Source organism: Drosophila tropicalis, unplaced genomic scaffold (assembly GCF_018151085.1).
Source record: "Drosophila tropicalis isolate 14030-0801.00 unplaced genomic scaffold, ASM1815108v1 contig_878, whole genome shotgun sequence".
Taxonomy (NCBI): Eukaryota; Metazoa; Arthropoda; class Insecta; order Diptera; family Drosophilidae; genus Drosophila; species Drosophila tropicalis.
In genome coordinates this window covers 4,956,357-4,980,713 of record NW_027173374.1, presented here as the reverse complement: position 1 = coordinate 4,980,713, position 24,357 = coordinate 4,956,357, and the positions used below count along the sequence as shown (strand labels likewise).

Sequence of the window (24,357 nt, the reverse complement as noted above, 5' to 3'; positions counted from 1 at the left end):
ATAGTGTTGATTGTTGAAATCTGAAAATTAGTAAGAGTCCATGCAGTCCACACAAAATATGAAAAACAACAGACACATTTGATTTTTTTCTGTTTTAATGGCATTTGCCGCTTTATTGTTTATTCACCTTGATTATAATTTTAAAACTGTCAATATTTACACTTTTCGACGCAGGTTTATTCTGCCATAAAAATTACAAAATAAAGAGACAGAAAAAGAAAAGAATCTCACACACACACGTACACAAGGCAGACAGAAACGAACACATTTACTTCGTTGCTTTGCTTTGCATTGTATTGTTTTCTTTATCCACCACCTGCCAGCTGATGCATATAATTATGGAAATTTAAAAGTGCGCCCCATCCAAACATCTCCCACCCACCATCATCACCCCACGATACAAAAACAAAACCAAAAAAGAAATGAAAAATCATTGGCCAAAGTAAATAAAACTTCCAAGTTCTATATACAGTTACATATATATAACAGTAAGAAAAAGGCAACTGATTTGCAAAGCAGACAAAACACAAATTTCTGTGATTTCAAATACGCGCGCTCATCCATTGTTAAGGGATGGCAATACTGGTAGCAGTTTGACAACTCTGCGCTTGTTGGAATATATTTAGAGATGGGTTTAATATCAAAGCATTCATCGTAATAGAGGGATAGTTATTAATATTAATATTAAATTAGTAAGTTGCAGTTAATAAAAAGACAAGCTATAAAATAAAAAATATATTTTTTGCATATGTATAACTAACAGAAAGAAAAACCAAGATAATGTGTAAGTTTTACATATCTGAAATAAGAAACTGTAAGTAGTAAGTGTCTAGATAATGGTACATATATCTTAACAATGAATTTTCTTTTTAATTTGTATAAACATTTGAAATTGTCTTTAATTTTCTGTTTACTTTTTCCCCAACTTTATTCTTGTCACCCATAATCGTTTGTTAGTCCATCTCTAGGAGGACAGCTGTTTGCATAGAACGCTAAGTGATTTTTGTATATTTTTGTATATTTTTCTAAACAATTTGTTAAGATCGCGGCTAATGCAGTTATAGAACTTCAGGTTTATCTTATAAGCAGAAACTTGGCTTGGCCAACACCAGAAAGTACAAAAAAGGAAGCCGCTTAAATGTTGCCTAAAGCAACAAAATAACAAATGAAATATATTATAGTATGAAAAGATTTATGACATTGTTATGAATATTATTAAAAGTTGACGCCATCATGAGTACCAAAAAAAAGACAAAAAATACCCCAACGGCAGCAGCATCTAATGCGGCACTCAGCATTAGCCCCAATAGCAATAAAGGAAAAGTTGGCGCCGGATCAGGACCAAGTCCAAATAACGCCAATCCAAATAACAACAAAAACTGGTGAGCTGCAAATCTTCAAAATTCTGTGATTAGGAAAGAAAGAAAGGAAAAGAGATGGTTGTATACATATGCCAGAATCTCTCTTTGTCAGCAACAGCATCCTAAAACTTATGCATTTTCATCTTCTCATTGCTAGCCACATAAAAACCAGTGAACGAGTTAAGGGAACTCCTCCCCAATTTAATAAAGGCAAAACCACCGAGCCAAGACCACCAAATAATGTTTATAGAGAGGAAAGGCTTGGAGTTGGTTCAAGACCGTCAATAAATACCACTGCATCGGCAGCTGTGCCTTCTCAGGATCATAATAGTAATAGAGGAAGAAGTGGAGGCGGCGGTGGTGGCAACGGAGGAGGATCTGGGCCATCACCTTCCAATTCTAATAGATACCCAACGGATTCTTCTCAGGGAAATAACATTAACCGAGGACCAGAACAACCCACAAATGTAAACTCAAACAACAACAGAAACTGGTGAGTTTCCAGAATAGATTCTCATCATCTCAGTCATCTGTTCTCATTTCACTTCCTTGTCAACCAACCAAGCAACGAGCCGACAAGACCTGCCCGGCCAACTAGCCAGGAGCAGTGTCAACGTTCGCACATTGCCGGCATGCAAAATTGTTATTGTTATATGATAATGAGCCTTCCCATCAACGCGCTCTTACGTGCTTACTAATTTTATGTTGCGCACAAAAAACTCGCATCAACATAATGTGTTGTATATGAGATTTTTCTTTGCGCTTCGCCTTTGGTCCTGTGCACCATGTCCCATGCCCCACAATGTTAAATAGCTTACCTAAACGAATTTTTTATTCGCTGTTTTGCATATTCAAGTGCCCTTTTTGGGGGTCCTTGTTACCCCACCACTGTATGTGTGTGTGATTTTCTCAGGACATTCATAGTATGAGCAGAGAATCTGTTCTAGATGTTGAGATATTCGGAATCAGCACTTATAATTTTATAGACATTTTCTAGAAAATGTATAGATTTTTGTTTTGTGTTAGCTAAATTAATTGCAAGTCATCATTAAATAATAATGGCCGAGTTCTATTTTCAACGTAGTGAACTAATGTGGTCGGTCAAAACCAAACTGAAATTGACTTAAACAAAGTCTACTAGAACCATGAAATATCCCCAAATTATTAGCTTTTATGCCCCCCATTCCTCTTGGTCTACACTGAGGAGGTTCTTCAACTTGGGTAACAGCTGCTGCTGCTGCTGCTACGAAAGAAAGGCTCATAATAAATATAAAATGGCAAAAACGTGTCGATTTCGCATAACAACTTGAAAATGATTTGTTTCACAGTCTGCAGAGCAGCAGCCATCATATTAACTTCGATTTTCAATTCGAAGAGTTTTCCTCAACCACCCTCTCTCACACACACACACACAAACACCCACCATGTGTGGACTTTTCATTCTTTTACTTGTTTTTTTTTTTGTGTTGGTGCAAAAATTCCATTAGGCCGCAAAACTTGTTGTTTGTCGATCTGTTTGTTTTGTGGCAGGTTTTTGTCTCAATGATGTGACGTGTCCTTAGCCATAACCTGAGGCCCTGTCAGCTTCATCTTGTTAACCAAACAACTGGCTACTAACTCTTTTGCCTAAGACAAAGCCATGTCCAAAAACAAACAGCAGTAGCAAAAAAAAAAATGTCTAATTGATAGCCTGTTTTGGTCATGATGTTGCGCAGTAGACATCTTGACCATTTCCCTTTATTCTCCACGACAACGGATATGCATGTCTACTCAATTTTCCGGTAAATGAGTCGTAGCACTAGTCCTTCTAGTCCTCCTCCGTTGGAGCTCAATTCAACCTGGCTTAGTCTTCTTCCAGATCCACCAAAAATTGATTGAAATTTGCAACAAGCAACTCGAATTTTTTTCTCCAACTTTGTTTCTTTTTTTTCACGTCAAAACTTCACACATTGAGCTGCTGCTCGTTTGCGGCTTCTATACTCTTATTTAGTAGGGTTGAAATATGTTTTTGCCAGTTGAAAATGATAACTTGGCTCCAAGTGAAAGCACGTTGAGTTCAAGGATAAGTTTGTTAGAAAAACGAGGCATAGCAAGGGTATATGAACTTCGGTGCACATAAATTTAGATAAATTCGCTACACATTGATTCGCTCATAAATGTCGAAGACTGAGTTGGAATTCTTCTTTTTCCCCCCTATTTCCTTTAAACTTTCCAGCATCGGAGCAAAATTCCAACCAAAGGTTTTGTTTTAATTGCTTCAGGCTAATTTTTTATGGTCAACAATTTGTAAAAAGTAGATGGAAAAAAATTGTACGCTGACCATTGGTATTAATATAATTAATTTCGTTCAGCGTCACATGTTTTAGACTTTCGCCATAAAGTAAGAAAACAAAAAACGAAAAATGGCAGAAATTAATTATAAACAAATCTTTTCATGTCACCAAAGGAATTTTCGACACTTTGCGAGCATTTTTCAACGGATTTTTTGTTAAAACTCAATTTTCTGGCAATTCCTGTGGAGGTAATTTTTTTTACCTTTGCTTCTTTTGCTCTCCCTTCTCCCATCCCATCTGCTTTAATTTTTGTTTGGGGCATTGTTTAGGGTCACTCAAAAGCACATTTCGCTTATTATTAGCTCATTTATTACCCAGCCAAAGGCAAACTGACCCTGGCAGCACCTGGCAAAACTTTTTTTAAAACAAAATACAATAAAAAAAGAAAGCGAAAGAAAGAAGTTGGAAAATATAAAGAAAAATTGTTCACCCTCTTCAACTGCCCCGTCTTGGACTGCTGGGCATCTTGAAATTAACACATAAATTTTCAAGTGGGCGCCTGCAGGAGATACTTTCGTCCTTTTCGTGGCTGTCATTGAAATTTCCATGCGAGTGCGTTCAATGTTCATCCTTCCTTTTGCCTTTCTTCACCACCATGACCCACCCACACCACTGTTACCTTTCTGGTCAATGTCAATTGACGTTGAAACTACGTGAGGTAAACCGTAAACGAGTAAAATATATCTGAGACAGAGATACATTTTCTTTTATGGTGTGCAAATTAGCCATGGGCTAGAGTATGAGATTGATAAACCAGCAGATTTTTAATTATTTGCCACTAAATTAAAATCTGGGCAAAAGGACTCCGCCAACTTTTAAGATAACAAAAGAAAAATGCTAATAAATAAATGTCTCCATCTTTTGTTGGGCAAAATCTCAGACAACATTTTGAATAACAAAATTAACAGGCCAAGATTCACTCATTCCTTCCTACACCGATTTCAATCTTCCCTCTTAAGATATGCATTTCTCTTTTCTTCTTTCTTTGATCACACAACTATTGAGGCATATTCGGTTTGCGAATTATCCCAACTAAATATGATGTTATTAGATGGCGAATTTGTTCTTTTGCTTAGGTAATGGTAAAGAGAACTAATGGATAATGTTTTCAGAATAAGTATTAATATGGATTGTTCATTCCCAAAAACAGGGTATCTAAAAGGTCGGCTTATCGACTTCTTATCACATATTTTTCTTAGTTATGCATTTCTTTTTGTTTATCTGAATTTTTTATTTATTTTCATTTTGATTTTATTTTCTTATTTTCTTACAGGCGCCAAATGAATTCAACGAAATATAATTCCAAACCCTGGCAAAACGGTCCAAGCCAAGCCAAGAGGCAAGTTTTCTTTATGTTCTCATCTTTCTATTTTTGGTGTTTTGCATTGTTTTCTTCCCCATTTGTTTGTTTTGCGTGTTTCTTGGGCCTTAACGCACGCTTGCACCTTTTTTTTGGTCTTTGCTGTTCTCAATGTTTGGATGAGGATTTCCCCCTTGGGGTTAGAGCCAGCCACATTATTAACACTTGACTAAATATGCATTTCTTGGGTGGACGCTGTTGACAGCAAAATAAACCAAACCAAACGAAACAAAAAGCGTTAACAAGGTTTGTGCGTTCTAACTTCCATTGAGAGTAAATAAAGGGATAAATGCAAATTTTGTGATAATTCAAGGATTGTTGAAGTTGAAAAAGAAATATTAATGATCCTATATTCTAGCGGATTAAACACTATTTTTAAACGTCTTGAGAAGATTATAATGCTTATTATGCCAATCGATAAATTCCTTATCCATCATTTGCTTTCAATTCATAAGTTCCTAATTAGATTTTTTAACAGATCTACATGCTTCTTGTTTCTTTTGTACCACCTTCTAATAGGATCCGTAACCGCAATTATTTAGAGATTCTTTGAAAAAAGGGCATGATAGGATAACTTCTTCACCTTCAATCCTATCGCTAATGAATGTCCAACGAAAAATCATATTTGGAGACTAAATTATAATTTCGAATAAAAATTAAACTGATAGATAAGAATATTAAAGTGTTAGAAAAGAAGTATTTATAAAGTTATAATAGACACGAACATGCAGCATGCTAGAAGAAGACGACAAAATATAATATCTACACTACACTCCATTTAAAGCATCACGATATAAAAGAAAAACATACTGTGCTTTAGACGAACGTAATCCCAACGTGTAACAGTCAAATGTGTTACCCACCACCCGCCCAACCGACGCGTGGGGCGACAGCCGATAAACGAACGGCACGTAGATCGCGTTTTTGGCTAAGGTCCGGACCCTGGCCTAAGTTTCAATATCAAAGGCGCACGCGTAAAGTCTATGCTAGATCGGACACCATGTTGTTTCAAGCAAATACCCGGATAATTTTGTTGGTCAGGTTATATGATTTGATATGCGGAACACATGCCCCGGATAGAGCGGATGAAGCCAATGTTTAACTCTCGTTGGGGGAACTTCTTGATAAACTATTCAAATCGATCGAGTTGCATTTTGGATGGTTTTAATAGTTTGTTCTCTTCATTTTTTTACATGATTTTGTTTTGTTGTGTTTTGTTTTTAATGTTTTTGGTACCTTTCTTAAATCTATATCCTAACTCGTGATGGTTTAAGTAGCGATACTCTTACATATAGATTCTACCTATCTGTTACGCTTATATAATATTAGATTATAATACTTTGTGCCCTGCCCCCATTTTACTATAAGTGTATATACTCTGATTCGAAGGTGTACAATGCAATGCGATACACATTTGTATCTCGTTGAGTTCGATTCTCATCTGGTCGGTACATATGGAGTACTACTTACAGTAGGTTCGCTTATTCTCTAAGCGAACTAAACTGAAGATATGCAACAATGATTTGCGTGATTTCACCAGGTGCTCCTCTTTGACGATTTATTGAACTGCAAAGAGATAAGAGATAGAAATTATTGTTAGAAGACTAAGTAGTATCGTAAGGCTAGATCCACTTGCAGCTTAAAATCAAATGAAAGAAATGCATTCGATCAGTTAGATCATTTCTGAAAAGATAATTACCTTGGTAAGCTATGAGCTCACACGCAAAGTCCAGGAGAAAAGTTCGTGTTTTGCCGTCGCTTTTACTGACTTCCTTTAGGGGTGTCTAGTTTATAAATTGTCTTGTTTGTTTTTCTTTACTTCTCAATATATATATCTCTTTGCCGGAGAGGGAAGTGGCGGTATATTTAAGTCTGTATGTTTGTGTGTGAGTGTGGCCAACTCGAAGTCCAGACTCTGGTAGTTGAATCTCAACTGAGCTCATTCACATAGACCAAGTGACTTTTATACGAAAGGCATACAAATGGCATGCGCACCGGAAAATTTCATTCATACATATGTATAAGAAGCAAAGGAGTAAACAGCAACAGGAGTAGGAGGTGGGGTAGAGGAGAAAAGAGATCCTCCTGCCCTGCTATATCATGTCTTGCTTATTGTATTGTTGTATATGCAGTTTACCAAACAAAAATGCCAACGCAAGCCTAGAAGTATGCAACAGCCAACCAGGCAGCAGCAGCAGAAGCAGCAGCAGGCATCGAGCAAGATAGAGATGGAATGGGGACCCACTTTTTCTTTTGCTCCTGTTCCTCTCAGCCTTCCCCACCCCATCCCGAGCCATTAATTGCACGTGCTAGTGTATGTGCCAGTTGCATTTTGCTGTTATTGTTGTTTTGCTTGTATTTTATTTTATTTCCCCAAATGCCTGCGCTCTCTCTCTCTCACACACATATACACTCTCTCTCTCGCTTAGTCGTTCCTGTCGGGTCCGAATTGTTGACGTTCGTGTGTCGTGGTGCCTTTCGTGGGCAAAGTCTATTCTGCTTCTTGGTCTGTCCTGTTAGTCTCGTTCGGTCTTTCCAGCTCGCTCGTTCAGCAGTCGTGCACGGGCTCTGCGGGCTGTATGGGCATTTTGGGGGCAGGGGCGGCGGTCAGCCTCCCCCAACCATTCGCCCCATTCCGCCCTGGCTGCATCTTATTTAGTTACATTTTGCTGACGTTGTTGTTTTTGTTGTTGCATTGTTTTGTGCTGTGTTTTGTTTTGCTGCAGCTCTCGGGCCGTGACTTCGTGTTGCTATATACAAGAGATTTCCCCCCATTTGCCGTTATGATGATCGGCTCGTCGACTTCTCTCGTTCGCTGTTGTATGTATGAGTTGTGTGTATGTGTGTGTTGTTATGTTGCATTGTTGTTGTTGCTTGGTCTATGTATCTCCCCCTTCACCCACCACCACCACCACCCTTGATAGTGATGATGATGATGATTGTGTTGCTATTTCTGTTGTGCTCTCTAAACTGCTCCTGCTCCTGCTGGCAGCCGTCGGTTAACTGGTCTTCTTGGCAGGCCAGTAAGGACTTGCTGCCCAAAGTAAATGTTGTGTTGTGTTGTATTGCACTATGAAGGATGTAGACAAACTTATTATTGTGCAAAAGTGATTTATAGTTTCTAAAGCCAAATGACAGGTGATTTATTATGACAATTTAAAAACTAATATTTTTCAACAGACCATTTTCCGAAGATTTTCAAATAAAAATAGTCATAATCCTGTAATCACACACATAAAAGCATCATAGCTGACATAAGCAACACGTCAAATAAGGCTATCGAAAAACGCCCCAAAACAAAATGTCACCACACACAAACTTCCGTTTCCGCTTACTCAAGTGAAAAACCAGAAAGCAAAAAAATTTGTAGCCTATCACGCAGGCTGATTTATATTTTACGCACACACACTCACTACTGACAGGCCGCAATTCATAAACAATTAAGTGCCACTTGAACGCGTGTATGTGTGTGTGTTTGTGCGAAACTGTAACGAGAGACCATTTAACGCCCAACTAAATTATTGTGATTGAGTTAACTTGCCTAATATAATGTGCTTTGTGAGGTCAACAATTAAATTGTTTGTGTTTTATTTTCGGTACCAAAAGCCATAGACTGACAGTTAGTTGACTGAAGTAACTTAGTTGCTAATATAATAAATACTTATATAAGATCCGGGGCAATACTTGGACAAAGAAGAGGTGAGTGGAATCAGGAAATTATAAAGTAAACGCGCTAAATATTATTATTTTAAATTCAATTATAATATTTTTATAGCAAACTTTTTGCTGTTGTTTTGAGCTTCGACTCGAACCCACTTAATAAATATAATTCAAAATCAAAATCCCTAAACAAATATTCAATACTTTCTAAAATATTAGTGGGAAAAAATCATAAAATGATCCATTATACTCTTAAAATGGTATTCCGTTGAATTTTCAAAACTCACTTCACTATAAATTAAAATTTAGTTAATGCTAAAATTGAAGGAATTTGAAAATCGATTACACATTAACTCGAGAATTGCGTTGGCTCTATAATATAAGAAAACGAAATAAAATTTTAAGAGCTGTTAATCCGAATATCGTCTATCTCCAGTTTTTAGAATTGTTCCTCTTCGTTATACATATCTCTGCAAAGTTTTTATTAGCCATTTCTAATATTTAGTTATTTATTTGACAAAGTAAATTTAGCATCCCCGACTCTCACTTTAATCGAATTCAATATTCTAATAAGTAAAATAGAATTCCCTTTAATGATTATTTCGAATAGCATCGTCTTCCCTTGCTCCCTCTCATTCTCTCAACCTCACAAATTTTCACAGCTTCCTTTCTAATTAACGTAAACAATTTGCTCAACTTAAAAAAATAATAATAATAAATGTCTATCACAAATCCGCTTAGGCGAGACGTCTTCGGTTTGCGCATCTGGCAATTGAAAAGTTTTTGTCAAAAATTGTTTGTTCATTTTTTTCTTATTTCTTAATTAAATCCGCAAAACACTTCCACATAAACTTTTATTATGCCGCGTTCTTCTGCCATCTAGTCCCCCCCGCGTTTGCTCTTTCCCTCCCTCAATGGCTGAAGTGACAATATTTTCCATTTTTCATTATTGAGCATTATGAAAGATTTGCACGAAATGTCTTGACACTCAGCCCCAAAGTGTCAGGGCATCTTCCTGCTGGTCCTTTCAGCCTTGGCCGCCTCCTCCTCCACCTACTTTTTTGTTGAACTGACTGTGCTAAATCATAAATATGCATCTAAGGTTTATCTAACGTCTTTATAGCCTCACTTTTCCTAGACAGTGTTTCCAAACTCTCTGCTCCCTTCCCAAGACTTAAAAGTAATTTTACGTCTGACTAAACATTAATGTGCTCAATATTTTATTGTTTGTTTGTTTTTTGTTTGTTGCTCTTTCATGGAACAAAAAACTTGGCAAAACAACTTAACGAGTAAAATAAAAAGAAGGAAGAGGCAATTTGATTATAACGTTTTGGGTTTTAAATAAATAAAGAACAAAATAAGTTGATACAATAAAATAAGCTTTTATTTCTATTCGGAAAATCTCATTTAAAAGAAAAACTTTAAAAGGTTTTAGAGTAACCAAAAGGTGTTAAACTGTAAAACTTGGTTTACCAATTCTGTTTTTAGCTTCGACTCTTTGTTTCAATTGGCCAATAATGTCAACAATTGTCTTTTAACATTAACTGAAGTGGTCAAATAATGCATATGGGGATGTAGCTCAGATGGTAGAGCGCTCGCTTAGCATGTGAGAGGTACGGGGATCGATGCCCCGCATCTCCAGAAAATCGAAAGGTATTCGGTTGAATTTTTTTCTTCTTTTGGTTTTCGAACAAATATGCAGACGTCTGCAATTTTTTGTTCTTTGCCTTAATGCTGTCGAAGATGTTTGCCACTAATGAATATTCAAAGGTCTCGCTTTGTAACTGCCAAAAGAGGACTTATCCCAGCATACATTGATACACACATCCCTTAGATGCCGCCCCCATGTCGACAATCAAGTCGCTTAATTTGATTTGCGCCCTCATGCAGACTGTGCTTATGCTGTTCGAAGGGGGAGAGGGGCGGTGGAATAAAGAAGGCAACACGACATTGTCGCACATAAATCAGCACAATATGCCAATGTTTGTTTACTCCGTTGCCTGCATTTTGGCAAACTTTGCCAGCAATTAAACAGGCAGGAAAAGTAACAGAACCAGACCAACCTCGGAATTGGCCTTAGGCAGTCATTTGAAACAACAACGATGAGAAATTTTGAGTGCGTTTGTTGTAAATGATACATGACACATGCCTCGTTATTGTTTTCTATCGACTTTCATCATAACTAGCTAACTGCAAAATGTATGTAAAAGGTAACTTAAAGATGGGTAGAAAAAAAAAATTAAGGAGAATGGGCTTCCGTTTTATCCCTGTCCTCTTTTATTTGGAGATGCGGGGCATCGATCCCCGTACCTCTCACATGCTAAGCGAGCGCTCTACCATCTGAGCTACATCCCCATATGAATATTGTCCACATAACGGTTCAATATCTAGTCTAATTTGGCTCTTGGCCGAAAAGCAATTACCTGGCAATTGAAATGCACAAGCCGTTACCACTTACCTGACTTCAGTCTATCTCTTTTGTGTCAAGCCAAGTCTGTGAACTGGTTTCTGCCTTGGTCAATTGTTGCGTTTGGGTGGGGCCGATGTCAAGAAATGAAAGGCGTTTTCATTGCGATTAAAAACAAAACAAATTGAAACGATTTTTATACCTATTACTTTTATTTTACTATAAATAGTTCACATATTTTATTTCTACAATAAAAGAAGTAAGGAATTTATGCATTGAGGTCTTCTCGAATCTTAGAGAAAACAATTTTCTTACAGGTTATCATTTTATTAGCGTCTTAAATCCGAATATGAAGATCAAACCTAGTATTGAATACTAATCAAATTTAAGAAACCCAGAAAGTGTTAAACGCTTTTACTTGTCTATGCAAGAGAAAGACCAGCGACTAATACAGTAATACCTACATACATCTGAAATATTCAGTTTACAATACAAATCATGTAAAGTTACCAGACACCAATTTTAATTGTTTCCATTACAACAAATTGTTGCTACATTTTTCGCTTTTTAATGTTTGTTCTTTGGAGCTTTAATTAAAACCAAACAAAATAAAGCAAAATAACAAACTTCTTGTTGTTGTTGTTGTTGTTGTCAACGCTGAACAGAGCCACAAACAAACTTGAAAATTACCTCAAGCTGTTGCACATCAACCCTTCTCAGGGAAACGCCATCCCCAACCCCAACTTCACCCGCACCCCTTCTTTAAGAACCAAACCCACTTTAATTGTTCTATAAGAACTGCTTGAGATGGAGAAACACTGTGAAAACATGTGGGAAGCATGTCTCCGCTTAAAAACACATTACAAGCAAACAGCAACAATTAGTTTGTCTCATATACAACTAGGAGTGGAAGGATGTTCCTCCCCATCCCACCTCTCTCCTCTATATTAGGGGGATGCTCCTGGCAAGAGTTAAACGTTTTCATATTTATGAGAATCGTAAAACTCAATGATATACAAAATTAATGACAAAAACGTACGAGTGGCACTTTTCTACTTTTACTTTTTCCTTTCTCTTTGTGAGACACTCTGCGAAGAGTCGCTCTCTAGCGAATCGTAAAAGAAATGTTACCTCAAAACTTTTCTCAGCGTTTACCTGTCAGAGACAGTAGCGGCAAGTGGGAGGAGCAGATGACGAGGAAGTCAAACCAAAAGTTATTCAGGCGTCTTGTAATTTTAATTTCAAGACAGTCGGTGACTTTTATTTATACTCTTTAGCAAAGGATACATGTGTATGTATCTTTAAGCAAGCTGCAAGTTTGCGACGTAGCATAAAATACACTTTTATTTATATTTTATCCAATTCAACCAATATCAAAAACATTCTAATATATATTTATATTTGTAGATACTAAATTATTAAGAAAAGCAACACACCTTACCATTTTATTATTTTCCTTTCGCTGCCAAATCCTCCACTTACACAAAAAGATCGCAAACTTCCTTTCAAGGGTTATTTTTGTGGATCTGATTTATAAATGTTAGACTTCTCTGACACACTCACAATCAGTTCACTTAGGTGATCACTTTTCTTGACACATTCACCTTTTATGCTTACTGAACAGAAGATACTGCTCCACTTAAAAGCTAAAGACTTTATGCCCTTCTATACACTTTTTTCCATACAGATTCTGCTGATTCTGAATATGTATATATCAACATACAGCAGGATTAAAAGTTTTCCCTGTCTTACAAAATATGTTATTATCCGTGCACTAGCCATATACGTTGACGTAATATTCATAGCATACTTTTCACAGTTCATTAATTGTTAAAATTCTGACTTAAAAATAGTAAGGATGATTTAAGCTAAGTACGAATAAAAGATATTGTAAATATTAAATATAAATATATTTGGTAGTGTGTATAAAAATCTGCTTGAAATAAATGAACCTCGAACCTGCTTATTCTTAAGTTACCATTCGCTGCAAAATATTTAGTCAAAAGTCTCTCATCTCATTTCATTTCATTTATCTAGAGAGGTCTATCTCAAGGCGTCACGTACTACTTACTTTTTTGCTGTTGTGACTTTTTTTAATTGACTTGCCTTTTTGTTGCTGGAACTTTATTAGTTGAGCACAAGGGAGACACTTTTTTGGGCTTGATTTGAGCAATAGGTTCCGTTCACAAGAAAGTATATTCTTCCTGTTCATTAGAAGGAACTTGTGTCACACACACATACACGTCTCTGAGACTCAGGCTCAGTCAGGACTTTTTACTGAGTTTTTTTTTCCCTGGCTCTAAGGGGGGAGAAACGTGTTGTAGGACCAAGTGACATCCTTTTTTCACTCATCACTGCATAAATTTTCTCCAATTTTTCCTCTTTTTCTTGTGTTGTGTTTTGGTTGCCACAATGCGTTATGCATATTAATTTATTGGCAATGGCATTCAGTTTTTCACAGTCAAGAAATTGTATTCTTTTTTATTCTTGACTAAGTTTTTTCTTAAAATATTTACAAATGAAGATTCGCAGAAGAACTCTATGAAGAGAGCAATGAGTGGTATTTTTTCCAAAAATAGTTTAAAGTTTTAGTGAAAAGTGATGAATTTCTACGATTGTGTTAGTGGTAGAACGGATTTCAGCCTCATTCAGCTTGTTATTCCCACAGAGCTCTCGTATTTGCTTAAATTCTTAATTAGTTCACGTTACAAATTACATTAACAAAAGGCGCAAGCAAATGATTTGTGGCACTGTATTTCTTTGCAAAGAAAACAGAAAAGTTCGGACCGACAAAAATAAAGGAATTTGCACCTTTGCATACACAAATAGCAGACTGACGATGGGTGGTTGGGTGGTCGGAAGAAGGATAAGAAAAATTGGAATGGAGTTTTGTGGTTATAAATTTTAAATCTGTTAAATTAATGCATCAGCTTTCTTTCTTTCGCTACGTGCCACATAAAAGTTGCAAGTTGAAAGAGAGAAAGAAGTTCAGGCACGTTACTTGATTACATTAATTATTCCTTTATTGTTTTGCATAGAGTTTTTCTTTTTACGTTTTGTTAATCTCTGCTAAGAGAGTATACACATTGGTTATGTTTTTGTAATGAGCGCCGCAATGTGTCTAATTGTAATTAATTGGCATACTAATTTTACCTTTTCTCTCTCTCTCGCTTGCAGTACGCATTTCAACAATAATAACAACCAAAGAGATTGGGTAAGTATTTTTAGATTCAACTGAAATTCGGGTTAAGTTATATATTTGGATTTCAGAGGCAAAACCAATCTAGAAACTGTACGCCTTGTGGACGCAGTTATCATAACAATAACGCGTCCAATTCTTCAAATAATTATCGACAATCGTCAAGCTATCATTCAAATAGAAATTGGCAACAAGAGAGACATTATCAAAGAAAAGCTAATTTTCGCCATAATACGATAAGCGACGATAATAGTAATATTAGAACTAGAATTAGTGAGCCAACAAATCAAAATGGTTATAATGATCAAAGATCAAATAGCAAAAGTAATTGGGATAAGCAAACAGAGATCCCTAAAGAATTAGATGACAAAAGGGTTAATCAAAAACAGGACCAAGAAGTTAAAAATAAAAAGCCCAGTGAATCAGCTGAAACACCTACGAAAACCCGAAGAATTTCTCCACCAGATAGTACGGCAAAGACAACCTGTTCGAAAGAATCGACTAATGTTACCAGTGCTCAAAATAAAAACAATAATAAAGTCTTGGAGAAGAAACCCGAAGAAAATCTCAGTGAATCTAGAAGTAAATCAAAAGACAAACCCGATTCACATCCATCATATCCTAAAATACAAGTAAGACCTCTGACTGAGCTACTTGAACAAAATAAAACTGGCAACCCCACAAAGGGAGATCGTCTGGCGGAGAATTCATCCCCCACTCCTACAAAGATACCCATTAGGCCTGCCCTCAAAATTTCACGACGTAGTACTATTAGCCATTGTCGGGATAATGTTGTTAGTTTTAATGATCGACTGGCTAGAATGGACAAGGAGAGTCTCAAGTACATAATCAATAATAGTGATACAATTTTCGAGGAGCAACTACAGATTCAAGCACGTCAACGTATTTGTGAACAGATTAGTCGTCGTTTAAAAGGCATTGAATTTGAAAAACCCAAAAATAATCCAGTCAATGAAGTAATTGAGGACGAAATTGTTGATGCCACTAAACTACCAGCACTTTTTCTGCAGGAAATTGAAAACTGTTTTGGACTAGATATATTTGCAAATCAAAAGGACCTTCCAAATCAACAGGAGAAAGAGACTAATCAAACCCAGGAAAGTATTGTGCAGCCGGAGAATTGCACTGAAGAAGGAAACAAAAGCGGAACTTCTATTGTGGAATCGAGTAAGGTGAATGAAGAAAACACAACAGAGTTAATTCCCGCAACTACAGCAATAGGTACAGAGGCTTCCAAAGAGAAGTGCGAAGACGAAAAGTCCAGCGTAGAATCGAGTAAGGTGACTAAACAAAACCCAAATGAGTCAATTACCGCAGATGAAACAGTAAATATAAAGGCTTATGAGTTTTCTCAAAGCTCAGAAGTTCCCATTCAAAAAGATAATGACAAAGATCAAGTAGTTCTTGCCAAAAAGGCTACCGAAAATCCAGAAAAATCGCTTCAGAAAGACAATCAGAAAGATCAAGTTGACCTTGCTAAAGAGACAGCTGAAAACGCACGTGAAATAAATAACGAGAAATATCAAGTTCTTACTAAAAAGAATACTGAAAACACAGAAAACGCAAATGAAATAGATAACGACAAAGATCAAGTAATTGTTGCAAAAAAGACTACTGAAAACCAAGAAAACGTACATCAAAAAGAAAAGGAGAAAGATCAAGAAGTTCTTGCCGAAAAGGATACTGAAAGTATAGAAAAAGATAAAGAGTTTGATCAAGTAGTTCTTGCTAATGAGGTTGAGCTACCTAAAGTAAAAAGAAAAACTTCTGGGGAGGATAAATTCGATGAAGAACCCTTAAAAAAACCAAAGGAATCTATGAAGCTTAACAATAAGGGCGACGAAAGCGTTAAGGAAAACTTGGAAAAGGAAATCGAACCTAAGGACATGGCCAAACAACGTTCCAGTGACTTAATGGCACGCCTTAAAGTTGCCGAAGAATTTAACGAAAGATTGAATAGCAACTTATCGCTTAATAATGGCAACAAAAAGGACAAGAAATCTCCCCAAAAAGACAAGTCACCGGAACTTGAACTTGTTAGACCTCCAGTTTTAGAAAGTCTAGAAGTGGAAATTAAAGACGAGCCTGTCTTCGTGTGCTCAACAAGTCCAATGCCCACAGTTGTGATCAGTTCATCGGATGACGAAGACTATGATGAAAATGATGACGATGGCGATGATGATGATGATGATGGGGATGATGAGGATGGAGATGAGAAAGAAGACGTTAAGACTGATAGCGACTCCAATAGTAGTTGTTCTTCTTCGAAAAGTCATTACAATAAAGAACTTCAAAGTGGCGTTGTTATAGACACTTTTGAGAAACTTATTCTACCACAATTGCCACAGCAATTGGTTGAACGTTATCGAAAAAATCACTCTGCTACTCTCTTTATGCGTCTGCAGTTTATCTTTGGCGTGGTAACAAGTAGTAAGCATAATCCACAAGTATTCAGAAATACGGATATATCAAAAATTCAAAAGAATCTCAAAGAAACCAATAATCGTATTGCCATTGAATTTCTGCTCAAGGAAATTGTTAATGTGGCAGCGGCACAGCGCGGCAAAGAGGAACAAAGTGGGGCAAATGGGATTACGGTCACGAAAAATGCTGAGACAGCAGAGGTGATACATCAAAGGACTCAAGTCGATGTGTCGCCAACGCCTCCACCGCCAGCGAGTCAAAACGCCTCCTTGAGTATGCAATGTTTGCGTCAGCAGCCTTTTAATTTGCCATCCATTCAACTTGGTTTGGAGTCAGCAATGCCACGCCTTCAGCTAGGTAGCTGTTACTCTCTGTTAGCTAATGGTGAAACTAACACTGAATCCTCCTATGGTCAGGATTCGATTACGCAAAGTCTACTCGAAATCGATCGACGCCTCTTGGAATATCAGAATCGACGCAATTTCATAGATGAGATAATAATGAAGTTTCAAAAAGAGAAATCCGATTTGGAAATGCTTACCCTAGAACTGCACAGTCGAAAGTTTCTTATTCTAAATACGGTCGTTTCGAAAAATCCAGCGGGAAGTACTCCAAGTCAAGCCGCCATTACACCAACAGTAACGCCCACAAATTCGCCATCACCTGACTTGGAATCCATTGCAACGGAACTATCTTTGCCATCATCTCCTCCTGTGGCCAGCAAACCATCTAAGGAAGTTAGCAGGCGTAAAAATCCAAACGGAACGCCCGTAGAAAATTACGTTCGCAAATCGAACAACAGGAAACAGAGTCAATATCCATTCCCAAGCCAATCAATCGGATTAAGAAAGATCCTGAAAACGAGGACATCTCCCTAGCAGAAAATTCACATCCGCCTGTTAAGAAACTACGTATAACAAAATCAAATCTGTCGCAGCAGCAGCAACCGTTGGCCATTATACCACCTCTTCCCCCACCACCACCGCCGCCAGAGCCTATTGTTAGTAGTATGTCAATTGTGCCACCATTGCCTCCGCCACCAACATTGCCAGATTCCATGGCCAATATATCATATTCGCATCCAAATCGCAGGGAGAGCAACTCTGATTTTGACTGTATTCCAAGTGGACGCTTGCATAGTATCTCCTATCCCATCACACACATACGCATCTATAAGATATATATTATCGCTTCCTCTGAGGATGGCGATATCTATATGTTTAACATAAAGAATCACAAATTGGAGCGTCAGATAACAAAGCACAGTGAGGCCATCACGAATATGTATCTATGTAAAAAGGATTCATACTTGTATACCACATCTCTCGATGGCTTCCTCAAAAAATCATCATTGGAGGTGGGTTTAGATTCCAACTAAGAGATTGAATGTATTATTACCAAAGTAATTACTCTTTTTAATAGAATTTGGAGCGTGTCATGCAAACAGTATACTTCAAGGAACCTCTACAATCGATCGATCTTGCCTGGGATCTGGCCTTCATTGGTAGTCGTTGGGGAAACTTATTCACATTCGATGTTATGGTAAGTTACTAATTTCTAGTTTAATTAAGTAGCAAGGAATTCCAATTCGAAATAAACTTAAGAATCATGAGGATATAAGTTAAAATGCAAATTTTACACAGAACTGCTAACTAATAATAGATATTGCTTTAACATATTACTGTCAAATCTAAATCTAGGTTATATTCATTAATACGAGTAGGCGAATCACAAGAGGAAAGACCAATATTAGATAATTGATTATCCGAATTGAAACCTCATAAGTATTAGTCTTCGATAATTTATGGATTATCTCTTACTAAAAGAAAGAATTTTATTCCTTGGTATTTAACTAAAAATGGATATGATTTCACTGTCGGTGTTTAATTTAAAAAATAGAAACTTAATTGTTCAAATACCTGGTTAGCCTATACCTGTCTATATTTATTGAATGCATCTTATTCAAACACTCTCTCTCTCTTTCACTCTCTCCCCCCATACCATCATACAACCCAACGTTTAATTACTGTTTGCCTTATAAAATATTTATCTGTCAAATAAACACTTGAAAAATTTCAATTAATGTGCTCATCCCGGGCACTATCAGGACGATTCCACACCTTGCCAAAAACAAAAAAAAATAGAAGGGCAGGAGAAAAAAAAAACACGCCAACAACGAATTGGCATTAAGCGGCATTGTTGAAAAACGAATGTCTAGACAATGAGAATCAAATCGAAGTAGATTTATTTGTTGTCCCCCCATACTTAACTATTTTGCCTTGCGCTAAATATACAAATTGGATTGGAATCGATTGTGGAGTGTGGCGCACTTCATTACAATATTTCTGCTATTTCGCCCTCCTAGAATGTGGCTAAGAGTTAGTGTGCTATAAGTCTTCATATTTTTTGGTGGCAGAATTTCGATTTATGGCTGCGACGTGCTGCCCTGATGATAATGCAGGCAACAAACGCAACTGTACTTTTAGCTATAGCAGGAGGGTACGGGTATGGAGGGTGCAACTGTACTTGGTGGCTAGAGGTGTGTAGATATTTGGCCAAATATGGCCAAGATTGGGGCGTAACCGTGCTATATAGTCGTGTAGATACATAGGAGTGAAGTGGAAGGCGTTATTGCAATTTTAGAGCTGCTTTGCTGCTATTGCTTGATATTTTATTTTGTGTTTTATTTTGTAGATGTTTGCTGCACGTTGTTTGGCCGAAAACTACATAGAGAGCCAGCACAAGCTTGTCTGTGGGCGGGTGGAGGTTAGGTTAGTAGTAGTTGCAACAAACACTAACAAAGTGCAGCTACCTCCATCTCTGTCTCTCTATATATATATACATACATATCTCTAACTCACTTGCTCTTGCTGGTCTGGTCCTCTTGCTAGGTTCCTCTATTGTTGTTTATTTAAGTTTTTATGTGCGCCTTGTTTAGTTAACGGTATATTTTGCCGACGCAGCCTTATTCCCTCTCTCTTGCGCTCGTGTTGCCTCGTCCTTTTCTCTTTCTCACTCTCTCGTTTTTCCTCTGCAAGGACACGAAGTGTTTCTCGGGTATGCGCATGTCCCTCTGCACTAGTGCATTGCTGTTGCAATAATAGTTTACCGTTAGAACAACCGGCTATGTGTGTGTGTGTGTGTGGGTTTTTCCTTGCGCTACGCCATTCGTTAGTTTTTTGGCACTAGCAAATAAAATGTTTATATGCTATTTACTCAAAACAATTTTAAATAAAATACAACTACCCATACTCTCTCTCTCTCTCTCTCTCTTTCTTTCTTTATTTCTCTCTATTTAGCTATTGCTCTCTATGCTTCTCTCACACTCCCACACAGAGGAACTCTCTTTCTCTTTTCGAAGCTCGGCATTTCTCTCTATCGCTCTTTCGTTGTTTCGGTCGTTCCAAGGCGTTGCAATTGGAATTGTCTTCGTATCCTGTGCCTCTGTGTGCCTGTTGCTATTGCTGATGGTGTTGTTGTTTCTTGCTGGTTGGCTCCTGTTTTGTTGTGTTGTGTCTCTTGGAAAATGACGCTTATGTGTATGTACCGTTTTCTCATTGGTTGCTTGGGCCTTCAGCGGGTTGGTTGTTTATACCGTTATGTGTATGCGTGTTTATGTATGTTTGTGTGTGTGTGTGTGTGTGTGGGACGTGTAACTCTTTTTCATTGCTGTTGATATTCTTCTTCTCTGTTGCATTGCTTACAGTGGGTGGGTGGCAGGTTGAGGGTGGAGGTTTTCGGTGGGTGTGGCAGGTTAGTTAGTTGTTGCAACCACTGAATAAGCAAAAGATTGCGCCTCCCACTGCAATTTGTTTGTATTATTTTGAATCGTCCATGACGCCATCTTGCCTCCTACATAAACACACACATACACACACACAAATTGCAATAGTGGCACTATATAAAGATGTACTCCCTCCACTCCAGCGGATAATCGGGTGGCTGTCAGGGAGTGGTTAGGGCCAAAGGCCTGTGCATACCCATTTATCAATGTAGGAGCCCCCGCCTCTTGCTTAATGGCAGCTTTTGTTTGTCTTTTTTTTCACCAGCATGAAATTTTCATTTTCGGCAATTTCTAATATTTTGCGTTCTTTGTTTAGTAATAACTTTTCATTAGTTTTGCACTACTAATTTATGTTTATATAAAACTTGCATATTGATTTAATAGTCAAATTCAAAAAGGTGACGAATTTGTTTCTTAAACCTTTAGCATAGCATACTTTTAGGGCAAAGAATTGTACAGAAGAATCAGAAATTTGTTTTCGTTTAAGTAATATTGTTGCCAGTTATTAGGTTGATAAATTTTTCTTTCGCTTTATGCTTAACAAAAATCTAATATTTTTTTTTTTATTTCTTATCTAATCAATTAAACTTTTTTTAGATACTCTTAAAACGTCATTGCCATGGACGTAGCTGCGATTTCAGATCCCAAAGAGGAATCCTATGCATAAAATTTACTGAGGATTTCAATTGATAGATTCCTTGTTTTAAATTGATATTCAGCCATTAACTATTGATTTTAATGAATTTCAAACTCTATGATCACAAGTCAAAAACTTTTTAGTTAAAACCATTGATGTAAAAATTTTAATGGGGAAACAAAATTTAAAATACTTTTCTTTATCCGAACTAGAACTACCTCTCAAGTATTGCAGGGGAAACGCCACCTGCTTCGGGGTTCGAGTTTAAGAACATAATAATTAAAGAATTGGTTACTTTTGGATGTGTATCTGTTTCGATTTTCCAAAAACATTCGCAGAAAAATCGTCTAAAACGTCTACCTGCTCATGTAAACCAAACGATTTGCAATTTCATTGGGTTCCGCTTGTGCCCCACTGTCTTGCTTTCTTTTTATGCTATCTCTATGAAATGTATACATAGATAGAGGAGATATGCTTAAAAGAATTATAAATAGTTTGTTTGTAACAAATAAATGGAAAACCTATTTATAAGACACCTTAAATTGGTTCGTTGCTCTCTCGGCTATAGGTAGAGTGTAGATACAAAACGACTAAACATATGTACATACACACACAAGTCATGACAATGCATTTCTTTAAAATACAAACGACAAAAAAATTATTATGCCAAGCACATTTCGACCAAGAGTTGGTTGGCCATTTACCAAACTTTGTAAGGGCCAAGAAATCACAGCAAATCATCATGGGGATGTAGCTCAGATGGTAGAGCGCTCGCTTAGCATGTGAGAGGTACGGGGATCGATGCCCCGCATCTCCAAGGATTTGGTCCTTTTTTTTAAATTTTTTTTATTAATTTCTTTGTATATTTTTTTTTTTTGCAGACCAATAAAGTCATGGACTCACCATTACTTTCGACTGGACAATCCATAATAGCTGTCAAAGCAACTAAAGAAGGACCTCGCAAGATCGTTATCCTTGGTTGCAAGGGAAACTTTGTGTATATGCATGATGCGACCAGTGGACTCTTGTTGCGGCGTCTTACCCTGCCTAATGACCTTAATGTCTACAGTTTACTCTTAAATGATGGCCATGTTTATTGTGGCACTCAGAAGAATGAGATCTACAAGTTTGACTTTGCGGTAGGCAAATCATCACTATCCGAATATATTGTAAAACATATTCTAATAAAATTTTTTGACCTCTTATTAGACTGGCAATTTGGTTGACAAAGTAAGCTGTGGCAATGGCGCTGTCTCCATGGTAGCTTATGGTGAGCGATTTCTATTGGTGGGCTGTTACGATGGTTATATCTATGTATTGGATAAGCTTGGATGCAATCAAATGGGACGTTTTGAAGGCGCCGGACGTATGGTTTTGGCCTTGGCAATTGCTGGCGATAAAGTAAGATAGATTGTATGTATATTTCTTAGAGCGACCATTCACTTTTTTTTTGTATCTTTCAGGTTGTTACTTCTTCAAAGGATAAATCTTTGGTCGTCTTGGAAATTCCACAGCAAATGATTAACACGGAGCATTAATAGTTACAGTTTTTGATTTAATATTTGATTAACATTTTTACGTTTGTCACAATCAACGTATACAAGATTGAAGTTTACACCAATTTGTTTTCTTTGATTGTAAACATTGTATTTACACATCTTTCTTTAAAATGAATAATGAATTGTATTAGCAATTGATTTTGATTTGAAGAACATTTCTTCGTTATACATAAAAAGAGGATAATAATATTATATTATTTAATACGTTTTACAAGTATTTCGTCTTTTAAGGAATTTCTGGCAATCTTATGGGACGCACAGAGGTTTGCATTTGATGCAATCTTTGATTCAATTTGTGAGTGTGATCGCGCAGATAGCTTATGAGATCGGCCTGCTTTTCCAGTAATTCGGCAGTATTTCCCGGTTGCATGAGACCCAAAGAGCCAGCGGCACAATCAGCGCCCCGTAGGACATCGGGAGCCAGTTTTGCCTTGTTGAATTTGCGTACTTTGTCTAAAGAGAGGTATAAATGATTGGATTAGATCTAAATTAAAGTAGTTTTGCTGGATATTAAATGGATTTTCAAAAGATTACTCATTAGGTTGTTTGAGATTTTGATCAGTCATTTATAAGTATTATTTCTTTGTATAAATTATGGTCTTTATGTCATTGTTTGTGCCACTTACCTATATAGCAACCATGAGTGGCAGCTAGAACAATATTCTCGGATATGTTAAAAGCTGTCACATAGCTAACAGGCGATAACCAACCGGCTGCACAGTGTGTATAGAAATCAGTGCCATAGTAATGATGAATCAAAGCTTGAACAGCCAACAACATGGAGTTCCAGAGCGAAACCACTTGCAGGGGAATGCCCTTTTGCATATTTGTTTCACGGTGAAAGTCATGGAAACCGCTGAGACGAAGATTATCATGCTGCTTCTTCACAAAGTGGTCAAAGATCTACAAAATTGCAAATTGAGATTAAGTGTATTTGGGGTATTGAGGCAGGTCAATGGTATTCATTACATACATATGTAATCACCCAAAAGGTGGCGCGAAGATAGAGCATTATGAAATAAGCATCGCAACGCTTATCCTCTGGCATGAGAACAGCCAGTGCAATGCCCACAGCGGAAATTGCAGTCGAGATGAACAAATGAAGGCTGTAAAATATACATAATCAAATATATAATATATATTGAGATTTAACAAATGATTGTTTTGATTTGAATTGAGCATTTGATGATATCAGCTTAACACCCTTCTCATGTGACTCATGACCGGTAATAATTCTGATGGACGTTGATCATATCATAATAATGACTTTTACCTAAATGCAGGCACAGTTTTCAATTTATAGCCGCTGGTAGAGTTTGAAAAAAGCACCGGGTCTAATAGTTCATCTGTATCTGCATTATTACTTGGCTGAGCTCCAACAGCCGCTCCACTGAAGGGCCTATCCATTTTTCCTTTTTGCGTAATTCGTTGAGGATTACAAGTTTGTTTTTTCTTTGTTTCTTCGTTTTGTTGTTTTTCTAATGGACGCGCAAATCTGTGTCTTTCTGGTATTTCTATGCATTTCAGTGTGACCGTTGATGTCGAAAGAAACTATTCCCATTCAAAATGATTAGTCCCTAGTTTGGAACTAGTTTCAAATTTTAGGATTTTT

At 37.1% G+C, this 24,357-nt stretch overlaps 2 protein-coding genes and 3 non-coding genes across 5 annotated transcripts; 3 read left to right on the top strand and 2 right to left on the bottom strand.

Annotated features, from left to right (window-relative positions):
* Positions 1–967: 967 nt before the first annotated feature.
* Positions 968–22,949, top strand: LOC137584390 (interaptin). Its single transcript, XM_068299763.1, is given in 10 exon segments — positions 968–1,382; positions 1,519–1,854; positions 4,968–5,033; positions 14,299–14,335; positions 14,392–17,637; positions 17,640–18,122; positions 18,188–18,307; positions 22,068–22,325; positions 22,396–22,587; positions 22,650–22,949. Coding segments are annotated over 10 exon segments (4,962 nt in total). The 5' UTR covers positions 968–1,233; the 3' UTR covers positions 22,725–22,949.
* Positions 10,283–10,355, top strand: TRNAA-AGC (transfer RNA alanine (anticodon AGC)). The gene has a single exon. It is a non-coding gene; the product is annotated as a tRNA-Ala (tRNA).
* On the bottom strand, positions 10,997–11,069 carry TRNAA-AGC (transfer RNA alanine (anticodon AGC)). Its single transcript has one exon. It is a non-coding gene; the product is annotated as a tRNA-Ala (tRNA).
* On the top strand, positions 21,931–22,003 carry TRNAA-AGC (transfer RNA alanine (anticodon AGC)). The gene has a single exon. It is a non-coding gene; the product is annotated as a tRNA-Ala (tRNA).
* Positions 22,721–24,273, bottom strand: LOC137584389 (transmembrane protein 192). The gene is made up of 4 exons (XM_068299762.1): positions 24,019–24,273; positions 23,719–23,851; positions 23,372–23,648; positions 22,721–23,198 (listed from the first exon to the last, which is right to left on the bottom strand). The coding sequence occupies exons 1-4, from the start codon at positions 24,150–24,152 to the stop codon at positions 22,972–22,974; spliced, it is 771 nt and encodes a 256-aa protein (XP_068155863.1). The 5' UTR covers positions 24,153–24,273; the 3' UTR covers positions 22,721–22,971.
* Between the last annotated feature and the right edge of the window lie 84 nt (positions 24,274–24,357).